This window comes from Ursus maritimus, unplaced genomic scaffold, assembly GCF_017311325.1.
Source record: "Ursus maritimus isolate PB19 unplaced genomic scaffold, ASM1731132v1 scaffold_20, whole genome shotgun sequence".
Lineage (NCBI taxonomy): Eukaryota > Metazoa > Chordata > Mammalia > Carnivora > Ursidae > Ursus > Ursus maritimus.
In genome coordinates, this window is record NW_024424453.1 from 10,771,992 (window position 1) to 10,790,077 (window position 18,086).

At 43.4% G+C, this 18,086-nt stretch overlaps 2 protein-coding genes across 2 annotated transcripts in view; one reads left to right on the top strand and one right to left on the bottom strand.

Moving 5' to 3' along the window:
• DHX36 (DEAH-box helicase 36) overlaps window positions 1–5,023 on the top strand; it is a 52,172-nt gene extending 47,149 nt beyond the window's left edge. Inside the window, exons 23-25 of the mRNA XM_008706914.2 lie at window positions 87–207; window positions 1,099–1,251; window positions 1,653–5,023. Of these exons, the coding sequence (XP_008705136.1) occupies window positions 87–207; window positions 1,099–1,251; window positions 1,653–1,838 (460 nt within the window). The 3' untranslated portion in view covers window positions 1,839–5,023. The remainder of the gene's footprint in view (window positions 1–86; window positions 208–1,098; window positions 1,252–1,652) is intronic.
• Window positions 5,024–8,630: 3,607 nt separating this feature from the next.
• ARHGEF26 (Rho guanine nucleotide exchange factor 26) overlaps window positions 8,631–18,086 on the bottom strand; it is a 117,289-nt gene continuing 107,833 nt past the window's right edge. The window contains exons 12-14 of the mRNA XM_008706933.2: window positions 12,880–12,947; window positions 11,452–11,556; window positions 8,631–10,853 (exon numbers count right to left, since the gene is read on the bottom strand). Coding sequence (XP_008705155.1) covers window positions 10,711–10,853; window positions 11,452–11,556; window positions 12,880–12,947 — 316 coding nt within the window. The 3' untranslated portion in view covers window positions 8,631–10,710. The remainder of the gene's footprint in view (window positions 10,854–11,451; window positions 11,557–12,879; window positions 12,948–18,086) is intronic.

The window sequence follows — 18,086 nt, forward strand, 5'->3', positions numbered from 1 at the left end:
TTTTTTTTTTTTTTTTTTTTTTTTTTTAGATTCTGGGATTGGTTTGGAATCTCCCAGATTTTAACTGCATTTTAACTTTTTTAAAGGGTCAGAGTTTACACAAAAACTGATGGACTGGTTGCTATTCATCCTAAATCCGTTAACGTGGAGCAAACAGAATTTCACTACAACTGGCTTATCTATCATCTGAAGATGAGAACAAGTAGTGTAAGTGAATATTTAAAATAATTATGAATTTGAATATCAGTCTTGCTGTATTTTACTCTTGTGTACTTTTCACAAAAATAAAATTTGTTCTGAAATACTTTTTTTCTGACATGAATTATAAGTTCTTTAAGCAAATCTATACTTTTAATGTGCAGCATGTCTGTCATGATGGGTCTTTGAATTTCAGTTAGTTGGGACGGTTATTTGATTTGCATAGTTTTCCTTCAGAGCCTGCTTTCAAGAAATACTGGCATTTTAGGGTATACAGGAGTTTACACCGTACCGAGAATTTTGTGGACATGTCACTATACCTTATAAGTACTGGTCAGAACATTGAGTGAGATTCTGCTTATGTATAGATAAAAATAATTTCAGATACATTAGTGCTTTCTTTTTGTCACTCAGAAAATATTTTATTTAAAGAATAGTGCTATTGTTTGAAACAAAAACGTAGAAACTCCTGTGTTCTCTGAATTAATGAAGACTGGCCAGTTTAAAATGGTATGTCTTTGGGGTGTCTGGGTGGCTCAGTTCTGCTAAGCAACTGCCTTTGGCTTAGGTCATGATCCCACAGTCCTGGGATTGAGTTGCGGATTGGGTTTTCTGCTCAGTGGAGAGCCTGCTTCGCTCTCTCCCTCTGCTGCTACCCCTGCTTCTGTTCTCTCTGTGTCTTTGTCTCTGTCTCTCTCAAATAAATAAATAAATAAAATCTTTTTAAAAAATAAAATAAGATGGTATATCTTCAAAATTAGTCTCCATATTAACATTAGCAGAATAATACCTAATTTAGAAGGAAAGCATTAATAGATCAATACCGGTGATAGTGAATTAATGTGGCAATAATCCTTTCAGACTTCTGAATGTATTAATTTGCTTTAATTCTCATTATAGATATACTTATATGACTGCACAGAAGTTTCTCCATACTGTCTCTTATTCTTTGGAGGTGATATTTCCATCCAGAAGGATAACGATCAGGAAACTATTGCTGTAGATGAATGGATTGTCTTTCAGTCTCCAGCAAGAATTGCTCATCTTGTTAAGGTGACTGACTTTACATGGTTATCTTTGAATCTACATGCAAGTTAGCATGTGGTCTTGTGGTTTTGTACCAAGTGTTATGTATGTTATATTAAACATTTCTTGCTCTATTTCAGCAGAGCAAACAGTGTTGAGAAATTTATGCATAGTTTTTCCAGATTGTTTTTTGAGGTATTTGTAGATCAGCCATTCTAAGTGGCTCAGTGTGATTGAAGTTTGAAGTTTTTAACTTTACTTAGTTGGCTACTCACAACCACACTTTAGTTAGTTGCTCACTAAATAGTTCAGTCTTTTGTACAGTAGCTTACGAAATTTTTTTGTAACAGCTAAAGTCACTTTTATGTATCACATTGCTTAATAGTATATCTTCCTTTGTTGAACATATGTGATTTTTCCAACCTTAGGAATTAAGAAAGGAGCTAGATATCCTTCTGCAAGAGAAGATCGAAAGTCCCCATCCTGTAGATTGGAAGGACACTAAATCCAGAGACTGTGCTGTACTGTCAGCTATTATAGACTTGATCAAAACACAGGAAAAAGCAAGTCCCAGGAACTTTCCGCCACGATCCCAGGATGGATATTACAGCTGACAACTTTCCTGTGGTGGTCTGAAGATTTGACAGCCATTTTCCATCATAGTTTAATTTTTGGCTAGATGCCAAACCATGGGACATGAATATTTCCATATGTAAGGTAGAAACCTTTAGTAGGTAGTAAAGACGGAATGTGCATGATTTAACAGTGTTATCTGTAGCTATTATAAATACATCATAAAAAGCAATATGTTCTCTGATCATATATTCGTTGTGGTCATGTCCACACTTTGGGAGGACTGTTCTTATATATATTGAGTGTTGTACCATTTGAGAAATTCCTTTGTTCTGTTATGAGAAGTTAATCTTTCTGCTCATAGTGACTGAGTATGGAAACGAGTAAATAGAGAATGATTAGGCAAAAAGTGTCAAGTTAAGAATTTGAACACAACCACATTTTTAAATGAAACTTCTCTCTGAAGTAAATTAATTTGTTGTAATAAAGCCCACTATTTAATAAAATGTACAGTGTATAAATCTCAGCTAACTTTTTGGCTTGGTTTCTACATCTCTGTCCTTTGGCTTATTTGATTTTTTTAAAAATGTTTTTAGAATATATTTGTACCCCTTTTACATTAGCATAGTGTAGCACTTGAGAAAGTGAGTCCAGGCTTGACCACCTAAGTTCAAACTTCAGCTGTGACTTACCTGCTCCCTTTAGCAAGGTACTTGGCTTCTCTGTTTTTTATTTATCTGTAAAATACAGGTAACATTGTGAGGATTAAACTTGTTGATACATGTAAAGTGCATAGACTAACGTCTGGCACATAGAATGTACTCACTAAATCCTAGTTTTTATTTGTCCCTGAATTTTTTTTTATAACAGTCCATTATGTTACACTCATTCCTATGCTCTGAGTCCTGTTTTACCCTCTCAGACAGTGGAAGCTAGTGTGATTTTAGGGCTAGTGAGTGATAGGCTAGTGTTTACCGCCTTATCGGACTGATAAATACCGTTGGTTGCTATCCCAACAGCCATTTGTCCCCATTTGCTTGATTTTTCACATGTTCCCCCTCTGTGTGGCTTGGTGCCCAGGGATGTTGGACTCTCTTCCCCAAGGATGAATCGGATTGTTCTGAGCCAATCGTGTATGGTCTTAACTCTCCTTACAAGTAACTGATGAGGCATCAGTATGTGAACCTGTGTTGTCCATTGCATCTGACAAGAGATCTACAAGGGGACATCTGAGAAAGATTTTCTTCACTAGTAGACTTAGAGGAGGAAGTTTTCTCCTTTGGACATTGTCTTGTCTGAATCTGGCACTGCTGTAGCCATTTTGGGATTGCAGAGGACGATTAACTGAAACACATAGTCTGCATCAGTGAGTGTTTGTTGAGGCCTGTTTCTACCATTTCTTTTGTGATCTAACAGTTTGACCCACATGTCTGACAAAAGGTGTAAAAGTAGTAGTCCTGAACATTCTGCAGAAAGAAATGTAGGAAGAACATCCTGCTGCATCCTTAAAAATACACATTTTCTTGTGCCTTCCAATAAATGCAGAGAGACCAAAGGAAGAGTATCAAACAGTGACTGATTTACTGATAATGCTGGGATGATCTGTGTAACACCACTGGTTCAGGTACCGCTCCCATTTCTGGGAATGTATGTCAGCCTATCCTTGCCTTCTAAAGGTTTTGAATGTACTGTGTCGTAACTCCATTCTCTTGGCTAGTCTCCCAAAAGTGATCTCTTATTGAATTCTTGTATTGAGTCATCTCACAATATTGTGGTTTTGTCCCTAAACTCAAGGTGACCATTAGGTTCTCTCTGCTCTGTAAGTGTGTTTATGTTTGTGTATGTGTTTTCTTGCCTTTACTCTCCAGTTTAAATTCACAGCAGGCCAAACTGGTCTTGGAAGATAGCATTTAAAGAGGGGGGATTATTAGTTAATTGGTCCCATGTTCCCAAACCAATATTTAATCTCCATAAGAATGAGGAAAATGTTCCTGAAGAATTGTTTAAATAGAGCTATTGAAAGAGGTTAAAGCAGTCACTGTCACCCCCAATTTCTGTCTTCTGTACAGCCGATCAGGATGGAAATCTTGATTGAAGGTGCTATTTGTGTTGTTTCTTTTGTTTACAAAATAGTGTATTACTGAGCAGAAAATTTATTCCAGGTCTAAGAACTATTTGTTATATTTAGCAGTTTTAAGAAATAAGACATTAAAAAGAAAAGTCTATTTGCCTCACCATTCTTAGTGATACCTAGAATAACTCTTAAAAAAACAAAACAAAACCCTGAAACAAACTAAGAGGGGGAAAAGCAAAGAAACCACTGAATAATCTTTAAAAAAGTTTCTTTGAAAAGTAAGTACATGTAGTGCTTCCTAATTCATTAACTTGGGCAAAAGCTCTAGATACGTTTATACCTATTACAACAAGTAATTTTCTGTTCTTACTGTAGTTTTAAAACAAAGTCCACCCTGAAAGCTAGAGCTTATTGAAAAGCTTTAGAAGGAATTTATTTTAGTACCCCCCTCACCCAAACGTAAATCGTAAATTTCCTTCCACTCTTTTAGCTGAGTTGTGTATATTTATTTTTAATTGTCAAGATCATGTGGTATAATCATATAATATGCTGATTGTTTTTAAATGACTTTTTTATTCTGATTTTAAAACAATATACCCTCATTGTGAATATTTGGGAGTTAAAGAAAAGCATGTTACCACTGTTACATTTTGTTATATTTCCATGATGTATTTCCATTCTTTTTTTAAAGGTTTAAGATATTATTTTATGTATAATAAAACTTGCCAATTTAAGTATATAATTCAGTGAATTTTGTCAAGTGTATAAAGTCATGTAATTGCTACCACCACAGTCTTGATCTAGAACATTCCCATCATCTAAGTTTCCCTGTACCCCTTTGCAGCCAATCCCCTGCTTCTACTTCTACCTATTGGCAGCCATAGGTCTGCTTTTTGTCATTAGTTTTGCCTTTTCTAGAATTTCCAATAAATGGAAAATCATATTTAGTCTTTTGTTTCTTTTACTTAACATAATGCTTCTGAGATATTCATGTCGTTGCATGTATCTGTAGTTAGTTGCTTTTTTATCGTTTAGTTGTATTGCCTTATATGGTTATACCACAGTTTGTTTATTCATTGACTAATTGATGGACCTTTGAGTTATTTTCAGTTTTTTTTTATTATAAATAAAGCTGCTGTGAACATGTGTGTATGAGGCTGTGTGTAGATAACGGTTTTCATTTCTTTGGGGAAGATACCTATGATTAAGATCATTGTGTCATGTGGTAAGTGTGTTTGACTTTATAAGAAACTGCCAAACTGATTTCCGGAGTGGGCTTGCTAGTTTACATTCCTGCCAGCAATGTAGGAGGGGTTCCGAATGTTTCAAATCCTTGCCAGGACTCCATATTTTGTTATTTGGTGTTGTTTTGTTTAGTACTAGCCTTCAGTGGGTGTGGAGTCCTAGATCACTGTGGTTTTTAATTTGTGTTTATTTCTGTAATGATTACTCAGGGATATTGATCTGTAGTTTCCTTTTTGTGGGGTAATGCTGGCCTCATAAAATGAGTTGGGAAGTATTCCTTTTCAAGTTTCTGGAAGAGGTTGTATAGAATTTGTGTTAATCCTTAAATGTTTGGAAGAACTCTCCTGTGAAACCATTTGCACCTGGACATTTCTTTTTCAGAAGTTTTTAGACAAACTCAATCTATTTAATAGTTATGGGACTATTTAGAGCTTTGATAGTTTGTGGTTTTCCATGAATTGGCCCATTTTATCTAAGTTGTTGAATTTAGGAGTCTCAAGTTGTTTAAATATCCCCTGATCCTTTTAATGTCTAAGGAATCTAATGATGATAGCCCCTCTTTCGTTCTTGACACTGGTATTCTCTTCTTATTTAGTCTTGCTAAAAGGTGTATCAGTTGTATTTATCTTTACGAAGAACCCATTTTTTAATTGAGTTTTGTTTTTTAAAGATTTTATTTTAGGTACTCTCCACACCCAACCTGGGGCTCGAAGCCACAAGCCCGAAAACCCAGAATCTCACGCTCTACCCACTGAGCCAGCCAGGCACCCCTAATTGAGTTGTTTTCTAATTGTTGAGAATTAAGAGTTATTTGTATATTTTGGATGCCAGCCCTTTATCAGATACTTAGTTTTGCAAGATTTCCTCCTGCTCTGTGGATTAACTTTTCATTCTTCCGTCTTTCACAGCGCAGATATTTTTTATTTTAACAAAGTTCAATTTATCATTTTCTTTTTCATATATCATGCTTTTGGTGTTGTCAAAAAAAGTCATTGCCAAACCCAAGGTCACCTAGATTTTGTGTTACCTTCTAGGAGTTTTATAGTTTTGTATTTTACATTTAGGTCTAAGTTTCCAAGTTTTATTTTTGTCATTGATTTCTAACCTAAATGTAGTCATAGAACTGTTTAATTTCAGCCCTTTAAAATTGTTGAAACTTGCTTTATGACCCAGGAAATGGTCAAATGTTTTAATATCCTATGTGTTCTTGATAAGAATGTATATGTTTAAATTGTTGCAGTGTCCTGTATATGCCTATTACGTTAAATTGGTGTCCGTATCTCCCATACTTTCATTGATTTTTATCTACTTCTACACTCTTACGTAGCAAATGAGAGTAAAAGCGTCATATGCTATGATTTCAGATTTATTTCTTCTACTTCTCCCAAATTTTGTTTTATATATGTTGAGACCATATTGTTGGGAGGAAATATATATATGGAATTGTTATTATCTTCCTGGTTCAATAAACCTTCCATCATTAGGCTCGCTCTATCCCTAGTCGTACCTTTTATCTTAAAGACTATTTTGTCAGATAGTGACATAGCTCCATGTATTGCATATTGTGATGTTCTGCCCAGACCCTCTCTCAAAACTGAAGCATGAATTCTCTTAGCTGCTACGAGTGCTGTCACATAACAGCCTTCACCTGTCAGCCCTCTGCAGGAATTGTCCTCAGCTGAAGAGAGCCACTTTACCCAAGGCCATTTCCCCTCCCCGGGGACAGCCTGCATCCTGTGACCAGTCAGAGCAGGTTACAAAGTTCCCCTTGCCAATGCTCCCTCTCTCTGCTCTCCTCTGGGACTCCAACTGAATCTTTGCATTCTCCCTATCTCTGTTCTACATGCTTCCTTGTGGGTGTTTCTTTCAGCCTCTCTTCCAATTCACCAACTAATCTGTTCAATTTAGTTCCATAATTTCTAGTGTTGGTTCCCCCCCCCCCCCCCCGTTGCTTCTTACAGTTGTTAGTACTGTATTGCATTTTAACGTTTGGCTTTATCTCTAAAAATGGTAATTATGATTGTTTGATGTATCCAATTATTTCAATATCTAAAGCCTGTAAGTATCCATTTTTTCTGTATCATTGGTTCTGTGTCTCAAAGTGTTTGCTAATTTGACGAACCTTTTGAGAATTGTTATTGGAAATAACTGAGGTAACCCTTCACAGTAAGGCCTAACTTCCGTTTGTCCGGTCCTTAGTGTGCTGGAAGCCCAAAGAGCAAAGCTTGAGGTCCTCCAAGCTCATATTCTCACTCCAAAATAAGCCCTTCGGGGATTCAGTCCACGAGGGTGATGACCGCAGGCACGAAACACTGCCCTGCCTTGTCGAGCCCTCACGTCCCCTCAAGTAGCTTTGCCTCTGTGGCTAACACCCAGGGAATGCAGCGGCAAAGAGGGCACTGTATCTTGCTAGTCCATTCTTCTTCCTCTTCCATCACCAACTTCAGTAAAAATCCAACAAAGGCGGCTTTGATTGGTGTTTCCTACCACATGGCTGTATCTTAGTAAATACAAGATACAGGGAAACTCAGTATCTAGCATTTTAAGGTTTACATTAGTGCTGAGGGCAGAACTTTAAGATGACCCCCATTATCGCACCCCCACCTGGCCCAGTGTTACGCCTGTGATTACGTTCTACCGCATGGTACAGGGCCCTGTGGTTCTCATGAAGGTCACAAGTAGGCTGGTTTTGAGTCCATCATAAGGGTGATCATCCTGTAGGCCTAATGTAATTTCATGAGTTTCTTAAAAGCAGAGTTTTCTCCAGCCGGTAGCAGCAGATGGAGTCAGATTCCAAGTGTGAGAAGGATTCACTGGTGCCTTGAAGATGGAGGAACCCATGTGGAGGAAGAGGAACAGGTTCAAGGAGCCGTGAGCACCCCACAGCCCTGGCAGCCAGCAAGGAAGCAGGGACCTTAGTCCCACAGCCACGAGGAACTGAATTCTGCCAACAACAGGTGTGAGCATGAAAGAAGATACCAAGGTCTGGCTGAGCAAGCAGCCAGCTAACACCTCGGTGTCAGCCTCATGAGACGGAGACTCTAAGCAGAGAACCCGCCGGGCCGTCCTGGCCTTCTCACTACGGCACCGTGAGATAATAAACGGATGGCGGTTGAAGCCATTAAGTTTGTGGTAATTTGTTAGGCAGTAAAAGAAAACACAGGAGTCAGTCTTTGCCTTCCACCAGCATTCACCAGGTGGTGAAACTTCACAAGCACGGAGGTTCGCCTACTAGGTAGCCAAAATGAGTAAGAGCTAGCAGGGAACCGCCACCGATTTAAGATCAGCTATTCTGTCGTGCAGTTTTGTGGGAACTATAAGAAACATCAGCGCCCAGCTCTTAAAAATGCTCCAGCCTCCTAGGGCAGCTGATGCCAACATGTACCCACCAGGAAATATCAGTGCCCTTTAATGTTAGCTGTAGATCCCTTCTGAGTTGACCAAAAATTCAGCAAATTACATACTTAAATGAATCCATGCTATAGTGAATTAAATCACACGAATACAAAAGAACAAGTATATACAAAATCTTTATAAATTCACTTCACCAAAAGTATACAAGCAGTATCCATTCGTTGGGACAAAAATGAGTATTTTTCTTCTCCACAGGTCACTGAATGGTCATTGTACAGTTCTGAGAAGCTATTTGTAGAAACTGAACTAGGTTGGAAAGCTGTACTGTCCTATAAAAATGACAGTTCATGGTGGAAATGAAATGGATTATGTTACACACCTGCTGTATAACAACGCAACTCAGTAACAGTACTGACCTGCTTGCTATATGAGGCTTTGATTTATAAAACGCACGTATTTCCAAGACCGTTTAACACCTCCACTTATAAATTAATTCACAGGACTCATACGATTGCTTTTTAGCTTCAAATGGATATTAGCAAAAATAACACAAAATGATCCGTTTGCAAGCAACACATTTACTTTCTTTCCTAAATGCAAACATCACATGAGATTAGATTACAATTTCTTAACCTCTCCTCTAAAAGGTCTGTGCCATGAAAGAGGAGGTGCCTTGTTTTACCAACCCGGAGAAACCTCCAGCTGTGTCCACAGCTATTACTTCATTGACCGGCCCACACCTCAAGGAACTCAGGGCCTGGCATGTCTTTGACACCCAGAAATGTCTGCATAAGTAAAGGAGAGCAATCCAGGGACGAGAAGGCCCTGGGTGCACCACACTGGCTCACGGCCGAGTTGGCATGACACAGGGTGTGTGAGGCAAGCATACTTCACTCCCACCCCGGGCTTCTGCTTTGCTCACTTCACTCAGGATTTGGGTACCTGGTTGGCAGGCAGTAGGTGGGACATGTCACACACAGATCTGAGTCCTTGAATAACGTACGCGTCTCCAGGTTTTATCCCTCAGTAGAAGATGGACTACAGAGGAACCTAGCTGCCAGGAAAAATCACTCCCCCCCAACTCATCTTCCAAACCCTCATTCCCTCTCTATGAAATGAACTCTTAAAATCCTCTGTCCTTGCACCAGTGGAAAAAATGAAGTTCTGCAGACACCCACAGTTAAGAGAGCCTCCAAATCCACCCAGCAAGGCCTTTAGTGCGTATAAAACGGATTCCCGTTAAGACCAAAATGTTATGTTTCAGTTGGGTACCATGCTGGCATCTTGATACCTTGGTAAGGCCTAATTTTACCTTGAGATTGTGTCTCAGCCAATTTCCTGTTTAGAAACAGGAGCAGGAACAGTCGAAAATCTTTATTAAAGAAATTATAAAAGGCAGAATTATTAAAGGCAAAGCAGCCTCATGTCGGTTTACCAGCTTGTTTGGAAACATTAAAAAAAAGTAGGACCCTCTCCTACATTCAGGATTTTTTCACTTACGTGAACCATCTAAATTCTACCTTATTTGAGTAGCCTGAGTAGGGTTTTATTAGGCTCTACTTACCAGAGACCAATATTGGGTAAGACAGATTTAAAAACGAAAATCTCTAAAAGTAAGCTTCGTCTCCTACTAATGAGGAAAGAGGTGGCAAAAATTCAAGTGTCAATTTCCCTTTCCTGGGAAGAGGTTTAGAAAAACTCAACAGCTCACCTTTTGAGCTCTACCAGCTCCTTGTGAAATGCTCATAGCATTAGAATCAGATCTAAAATATAAGAGGCAGAAAAAATATTTACAAAACCGGGCGTTCCTTAAACACACAGACTCTTGCTAAGACCAGAAGAACCATACAGAGGAGATGTTAAAAAGAGGGGCAGTAACATTCTTGGCGAAATAGGAAAGAGAAAACCAGGGTACAGCCTCCAACATCCATTTTTCATGCCAGAGAAGGGTGAGCCCGGCCGCAGCTTCGGCCACCGGGTCCACGCCCGGCCTCTCCACTATCTACGGGCCTCAACACGGCTGCAAGTGCACGGCGTGCCCCCACTGAGCCTTGCGGACTCCCTCCATCCGGTGGCTCTTCTCCCGAGAGAGCAGAACCACCTGGCAAGCGTGAAGGCAAGCGTTCGCATTCTTCTAACAAAACGGGCTGTGTTAAAACGAACAACAAAGCCGGCCCAGAACCAAGCAGCCAGCCGGGATGCAGTGCGAACCTCGCGGTCGTGGAAGGCTGTGGGGGAGGCTACACGTTGGTTTCCAGGCCTAGCAAGCGTCCCATTCTCTCCACGTTCTTGTCAATGGTAGCCTGACAGGTTATCTCCTTGGCACATTCCATAGGAAACCAGCCCCTCTCTCCATCTCGCAGTCGTTCCCCCTCATACCAGCCTGCGGATGACAGCAGAGTCCTCATGAAGCCACGAGGGTGTGGAGGAAACCGGGACCCTCCCTGGCTCCGGGAGGATGCGAGCGGATTTCAGAGGCAGCATCCTGCCCCAGCTTGTGCGTGACGGATGATGGAAGGCAAGGAGAGCGGGGAACAGAGGGAAGGGCCTTAAGAGGGGATGCATGACATACCAGTGGTGGGACACTGTCAGGGGCCCCGAGGGGAGGAGGCTCAAAAGAGCCTGGGAGTTGGGCTGGGATGGGGAAGGGGGTGCTGTGCATAGAGAGGGGCAGCAGGAAACGGATTTTTTTTTTTTTTTTTTTTTTAAGCGAGGAAGGAAGAACCTCTGGAGATGAGCACGAAGTCACTGGGGGACTAGGAAGGAAGGGAAACTTTTCAAGGTTGCTTTTGAATAACATACCATGTGACTGCATTTCTAGTCAAAAACATTAAAAGCAATAGTGTTGATAGAGGAAAGGCAAGTGCATATGAGAAAACCAAAAGGATATGGAACATGAGCATTGAAAACAAAATGAGACTCCTCCATTCTACGGCACCCCGAAAGCTGCATCGGGCGTGCCCCTAAGAACCCCCACTCACCATCGCTGACCCGCTGATAGATGAGAACCACATCCGCCACCTGCAGGGAGAGTTCGTCTGGCTGCTTGGCAGTGAACGATCTAATGATTTCCACCTGGGTCAGTGCTGCGGGGAAAGGGGGCACACGCTGAGCTTCCAGCAGCAGAGGAAAACCAGAACAGCTACAGATCAATACTGTACAGTTAGTCGGTCTTTCTGAGCGATTCAAAGCCGGCACTGACAGAAACAAGTTCAGCGTCTATCAAGCAGAAATTCTGTTCCAGGAACTGTCTTGTTTGCCTAAGAGCTTTAGAACTTTAGAAGCTCAGGATCAAGAGAGGCCTTCTGTGATGCACGAATCCCCTCAAAAATAGCCATGATAAGGAGCCATTAGTCACGTCACACAATACAGCAGACAATGCCATTGTGCACTGGGGAAACTGAGGCCAGACAGGTAATGTGCCAAGGCCACGTAACTGACGACAACATCTGCAGTACACCCATTCTCCGGCTTCCAGCCAGGGGGCCTCCCCAGGCCGCCGGCACAGGAAAGCTGCCAAAGACGGTCAGAAATAAACGGAGCTCCACCCACAAGTCAGACAACATTTTAGAGTTCCCCCAAATGCTGAATCATAACAAAACGCTTATAACTTCAGTGACCTGGTGGTGACTGCCTTGAGTTCCTAATATGTTTTTTTTTAATAATATAAAACTGGATTCTAGGCAACTTTCAAACCAATCACTTTCGCTTTGGCTCCAAGCTGAAAGCTATGATTTTTGAGTGCTCCAAGATAACCAGTTTTGTTGCCCTGGTTCCTTCGATTTGACCTTCCAGCTAGAAATACCCAGAGCAACCTAACATTCAAGTGAAGGTGCTAATAAGCGCAGGACACCGCTTTACTGCATCCGTTCCTACTGCCCCAGAAGAACGAAATACATTTTCTTACTGTTATTACTTTAATAAACAAGCTCACGAGGAATGGTAAAGTAATTTTCTTTAAGGTTAAAAAATACATTTCAGCTTAGATTCAGACTGTCCACATGGAGAAGGCTTAAACATGCGACTCTTGCCCACTAACACACAGCTGAAAATCTAAGGGCTTTACAGGACAAGCAGGGCTTTCAACCGAGGCTGTTTAACTAAATCCCGACAATACCCCCGTATTGTATAGAACGATGCAGCTGACTTGCAGATGATTAAACAGGCTCAGGAAGGCTTTGCAATGCTTTGCCACGTTTACACGACAAAGAACTGCACTTTGGATTTGAATCCAGAGCCCCTGGCTTCCAAAGCAGGGATCATAGGGTTCTACGATGCAGAGGGACCAGAACGCTTGGACAAGAAACACACGGAGCAGGGATTGTGGCGGTTAACCATTAACAACCCGGCGTCCAGCAGGGGGCACAGCCCCTCCACGTTCCACAGCCAGCGGCCCTCCAGGTACTTACACGTTCGGTCCAGGGGCTGCTTCCCGCTGCTGTGTCCCAGGGCGGTTATCCAGCGGGCCCGTTCGCTCCTAAACACAGAGGGCAGATGCAACTGAGAGACTCAAGGCGCCTGGACAAGTAATGAAAAGCCGTTCCCAGAAAACGGGAGAGATTCCCTGGAGAGTTATGGGGCTGGCCTTTAGAACAGGGCGGGTATGAGTCATTTAAAAATGACAATCTGAGGGATCTAGGCTGAACGCTAGTCACTACTGTTAAAAAGATTCTGAATGAATTTGGCTAATTACTGATTAAATGGCATTTCTCACAGGACAGTTTAACATTTAATAAAGAGCTGATTACACCAACACATAATCACATAAAGATATTTAGTATACTCAATCTGATTTAACATTTCAAAAAAGCAAATTACATTTTGAAAAATTCGAGTACATCAGTCTCTCTACATTTCCTCTTCCTCCACCTACACTCAAACCATTTCAGAAAAGATGAATCTACAAGTATTTAAAGTTGTTTAGTTCCTCTTACGGCTGAGATTGCCAAACAGGAGCCTACTGAAATAAACAGAAAGTCTTCGAACTTTCTTAGACTCTTCCCAAATCCTTAAAAGGATTTAATGAATACAGCCAAAAAATTTTTAAGGAAAGACACAACTGAGACTTTTAAAATAATATTAAGCTGTAATTCTATGAAACAAAATATTTAACTAAAGGATCAGAAGTCTCAGATAAGCATTATTCCATAATACAGTTATTCACAGTTTTTGATTTGGAAAGTCAAGTATCAGGATTGTAATTAATTAAATAAGGTGCACGCGCGTGCGCGCGCGTGCGCACACACACACACACACACACACACACACACACACACTTTAAATCTCCTAAGGAGCACGGATTAAACCCACACTACAGGGGCGCCTGGATGGCACAGCGGTTAAGCGTCTGCCTTCGGCTCAGGGCGTGATCCCGGCGTTATGGGATCGAGCCCCACATCAGGCTCCTCCGCTATGAGCCTGCTTCTTCCTCTCCCACTCCCCCTGCTTGTGTTCCCTCTCTCGCTGGCTGTCTCTGTCTCTATCGAATAAATAAATAAAATCTTAAAAAAAAAAAAAACCACACTACAGGGTGCCTGCAGCTCAGGTCATGATCCCAGGGTCCTAGGATGGAGTCCATGTCGGGCTCCCTGCTCTGCGGGGAGTCTGCTCCACCCTCTTCCTCTGCCTCCCCTCACTTGTGCTCTCAATTTCGCTCAAATCAATACATAAAATCTTAAAATAAAATAAAATAAGCCCATACGCCATACTGTATATGGCAGATACAAGCACCTGACATCCATTATTTCAGGTCATCCCCCCAAAGCCCGTTAAAGGATGAGAAGGTAGCACGGAGGTCCTGAGACAAGCCATCCAAACCAAGGGGAGCTTGACTCTGCACTCCGCCTTCTTAGGAAGGGACGCCTTTATGCCCAGTGCTTGAAAAACATTTTTTTTCTCCTGTTAACAGCCTGTACCTAAAGAAGCTTCTCGCTGTTGCCGTATCTTCACTGCCCCTCAGGTACCCTTCCATCCAGGCAGAGCAGACCGCTGGCCGGACTGGGGCATGCCACGGGGCTCCACACCCTTCCCGGCCTGCTCTTCTCGCTCTCAAGTAGGACCTGGCCTGTTCCTACCCATTGCACTCTGAACATACATAAAACACCGCGCTACTCTTAAGTCTGTACAGATCTGTGAGTGGTTTCATAGGTACCCCCACGCCTTCTGCCCCTCCCCCCTCAGGAGCCGCCCACGAAGGGAACCTCCACCACAGACTAGTTTTCCCTGTCTTACGCTTTATGACAACGGAATCCTACAGTGTATCCACTTCTGTTCAGCACATCCACTCAGTTCTGAACACACCAGCCTCACCTCCTCGGGGTGCCCTCCTCGGATGCAGAAGCCCACACCTCCATCCCCAACCAGTCTGATGGCCCCGCTCTGGGCACTCCCCCGCACAGCCCTATCACACTGCGGGCCAGCTGTAAGCCTCACGAAGGCAGGCACTTGTCTCTTCAGTTCACTGCGAGATCTCCAGGAAACTGCCTGGCACACAACGGAGGCCTGCACACTTCTCTTAACCTAAGGAATCACTGTCACCCAGCACACACTGCCCCCCATGTCCTGACTCGTCTGCTTCTCGTACTAGGCCATAAACTGCAAGAGGGCAGGAACTGGGTCTTGTTCTAAACAGTTATGGAGTGCTTATGTGCCAGCTATGGTACTTTTTTGTGTTTTGTGAGTCCCATCGAATTTAATCTTTATAACAATCTTGGAAATTAAGTAGTAACATTATTATTTCCATTGTATTGTTCAGAGGACAAAGCTGAAGTTTGGAGTGTTAAGCTAGTGACAGCAAGTGATGGAGTCAGCGTTAAGCCAGGTAGTCTGGGGCCTAACGGGCAGGGTTCCCTAGCAGGTGCTCACAAAATAATGCGGGAAGTCAGGAAGGGTGCTGCAAGACAGACTTCGTTAAGAAACTGAGGCTGGGCCCCAGTCACGCTGGTGTGTCAAGTAGTAAGCAATGGGCACAGTTTACGTAGACACTGATGGTTCTGCTTGCTTTCAAAGACTCTACTATAGGACACAAAGGGCTGTAGGGGGTTTTATAAGGAACAAGTACTTTATAAAGCACAACCTTCTTTAAAATGATCCTAAGCAAACACTGACATCTTTGATATCATCTCTTCGTCAGATAAGATCTATTTTTTTTTACTCGGGCTCAACTGGAATTTCCAAAGTACAAAGGCAGCTGAAAACTAATATTTGACAGATGGAAGAACCGTTCACCAAGAGAAAAATCTAAGATGACCCGTGTGCGTCCCTGGGCGCCACACCCAAACCCGTTGGACTCCTCTTCGCCCCTGGGCGCGTCTCCGCGTGGCCCTGACTCCTGCCTGCGGCCCTTCGCGTCACTTCCCTGGCACAGCCCGCCTCTGGCATCCGGTGGCCCATTTCAGGGACGGCCTGACCCTGCGGCCAGTTTCCAGAAGTCCAGATGAAACCTTTCACTCGTGTGGCAAGCTGCCTGGATGCTAATGGCATCCCTTAGACACGGCGGGCCCTCACAGAGCCTCGAGAGGACAGAACAAGACACTCCTTGTTGCCCTCACTGAAAGGCGCTGCTTCTTGAAATGGCTTCAGTTGAGCGGGTCTCCCACCCCCCCACCCCCCACATGCCGTCAAAACCGCACAACTTCCCCCCGGGGCCTCCAAGAGCCCTGCCAAGGAGCTCCTTCCCACTAAAGCGGAAAGCACAGCAGCCCTGAAGCAGGGAGGAGACTCCCTCAGCAGAAGAGGGAATTCTGAGAACAAGACAAACTGGGGCACAGGCATACCCATTATTAAACTGAGCTGTCAAGTCCGGGGCTCGCTCGAAGACAGCTATTTTCTCCAGGGACAGTAGGAAACAATCGATGTGAATTCACAATCCGCCCCACCCCCAGTTCAAAGATTTTTCCCTTTACCCCAGTAAAGTGAGAGAACAAGGAACACTGCACTGGTGTGGACCCGCGGCACATCCCCGCTGAGACGGCCAGCCACCGCCTCCGTGGACCACCGTCCACTGAGCACCTCCTGCCTCTGCACGAGCCCCGTGGTAGGACGGGGTTGCAAAGTGAATAAAGCAGGGTCTCTTGCTCTCTGCAGCCTCCAGCACGAAGGAGCAGAAAGAGAAGAAAAGAAACACATACAAAATTCAGCACAGCGTGCAACGGGCTGCGTGCGGTAGAACATTCTGCTTAAAACACCGGGCACCCGGGGAGAGAGAGAAGACTGAGTGAGAAGGGACATCTGACATAAGCATCTGCACATGAGTCCTCTCCTAAGTCCATGTCCTCCATGCGCGGCCTAAAATTATGCACCCCCAGTTTCCTCCTCCGGAGTCAGCCGTGGGCGCACCAGGGCCTGCCTCTCACGCAATTAGGCACCAGAGGCTTCAACTTAATTGCAAAAAGGTCAGAGGCACAAAGCTGGACTTCTCACTGAATACCAGGCATCTGCTAGAAAAGACAGATGCATAATGAGTGAGCGGAGAGTGGGCTTTGAACCGAAGACGCAGGGCCGCCGACGGACTGGATACCGAAGGGCATGGGGAGCACCCATGGAGGGCTTCACCGTCGAAGGGGTCTTCCTGAGCTTTCAATAGGAGCCAGGAGACGGCGGCTCTTTTTTTTTTTTTTTTAAAGATCTTATTTATTTATTTGAGAGAGAGCCCAAGCAGTCATAGAGGGAGAGGGACAAAGGGAGAGGGAAATGCAGACTCACCCCTGAGCAGGGAGCCTGACGCAGGACTCGATCCCAGGACCCTGGGATCACCACCTGAGCCCCAGGCAGACGCTGAACCGACTGAGCCACTCAGGCGCCCTGGTTGGCGTCTTTAACCTCTCTTGCAGCTCTCTTCCGGTGGCTGCCGGCCAAGTACCTTCCGTGTTCCTTTCCACTGTCTACAGATCTAGCTACAGTTCCTTCTGAAACTCCTGTACCCATGGTCTTTGGGCAAAAGTCCTTCGAGCCTCTGTGAAGGGTGGGATTGTGAGGACAGTGGTTTTTGTTCCCTCACACACTCAGTTCAACCAGCCGGGTTCAATGAACGGCTCCGTGAAAGAAAACCCACAGGGTGAAAAAGGTCCTCATGATGCTGTGCCGCAAAATCGAACAAGGCCGGACACACACTCAGGTCACCGAATTCAAAAAATGGAACCAAAGCAAAATAATTCCCGAGGCCACTACAAGAGTTCTAAAATTTAGATCTTGTGACGTGTTATATAATTGAAGCAACTATTTCTCGTGTGTCATATCAAATAGCTGACGAGACAGAGTCTGGCCTGGAACCTGGGATAACCGAAGTGGGTCCGTTCCCGGTTTCCCCGATGATAAAAGACCCACATCATCGGCCGCCCTCCTGCCTCATCGGGGTTGGAGATGGGCGTCGCAAAAGACCAAGTACTCTGACGGGCACTATACCATGTGAGGCATCGTGCGTGGGTGTGCATTGCAGATGCAACAAGGGGGAAACACTACGGCCCAAAATAAACACATCGTTTTCCATATACATTATCATCTCCTGTGGATTTTTCCTAGAGGCTGAAGGATAAGAGTACGTCAGACACGGTATTTACAATTTTATTCCATCCCATTTACTTCCTGTTGTTAATTAAATCATTAACAGAAGCAGGAA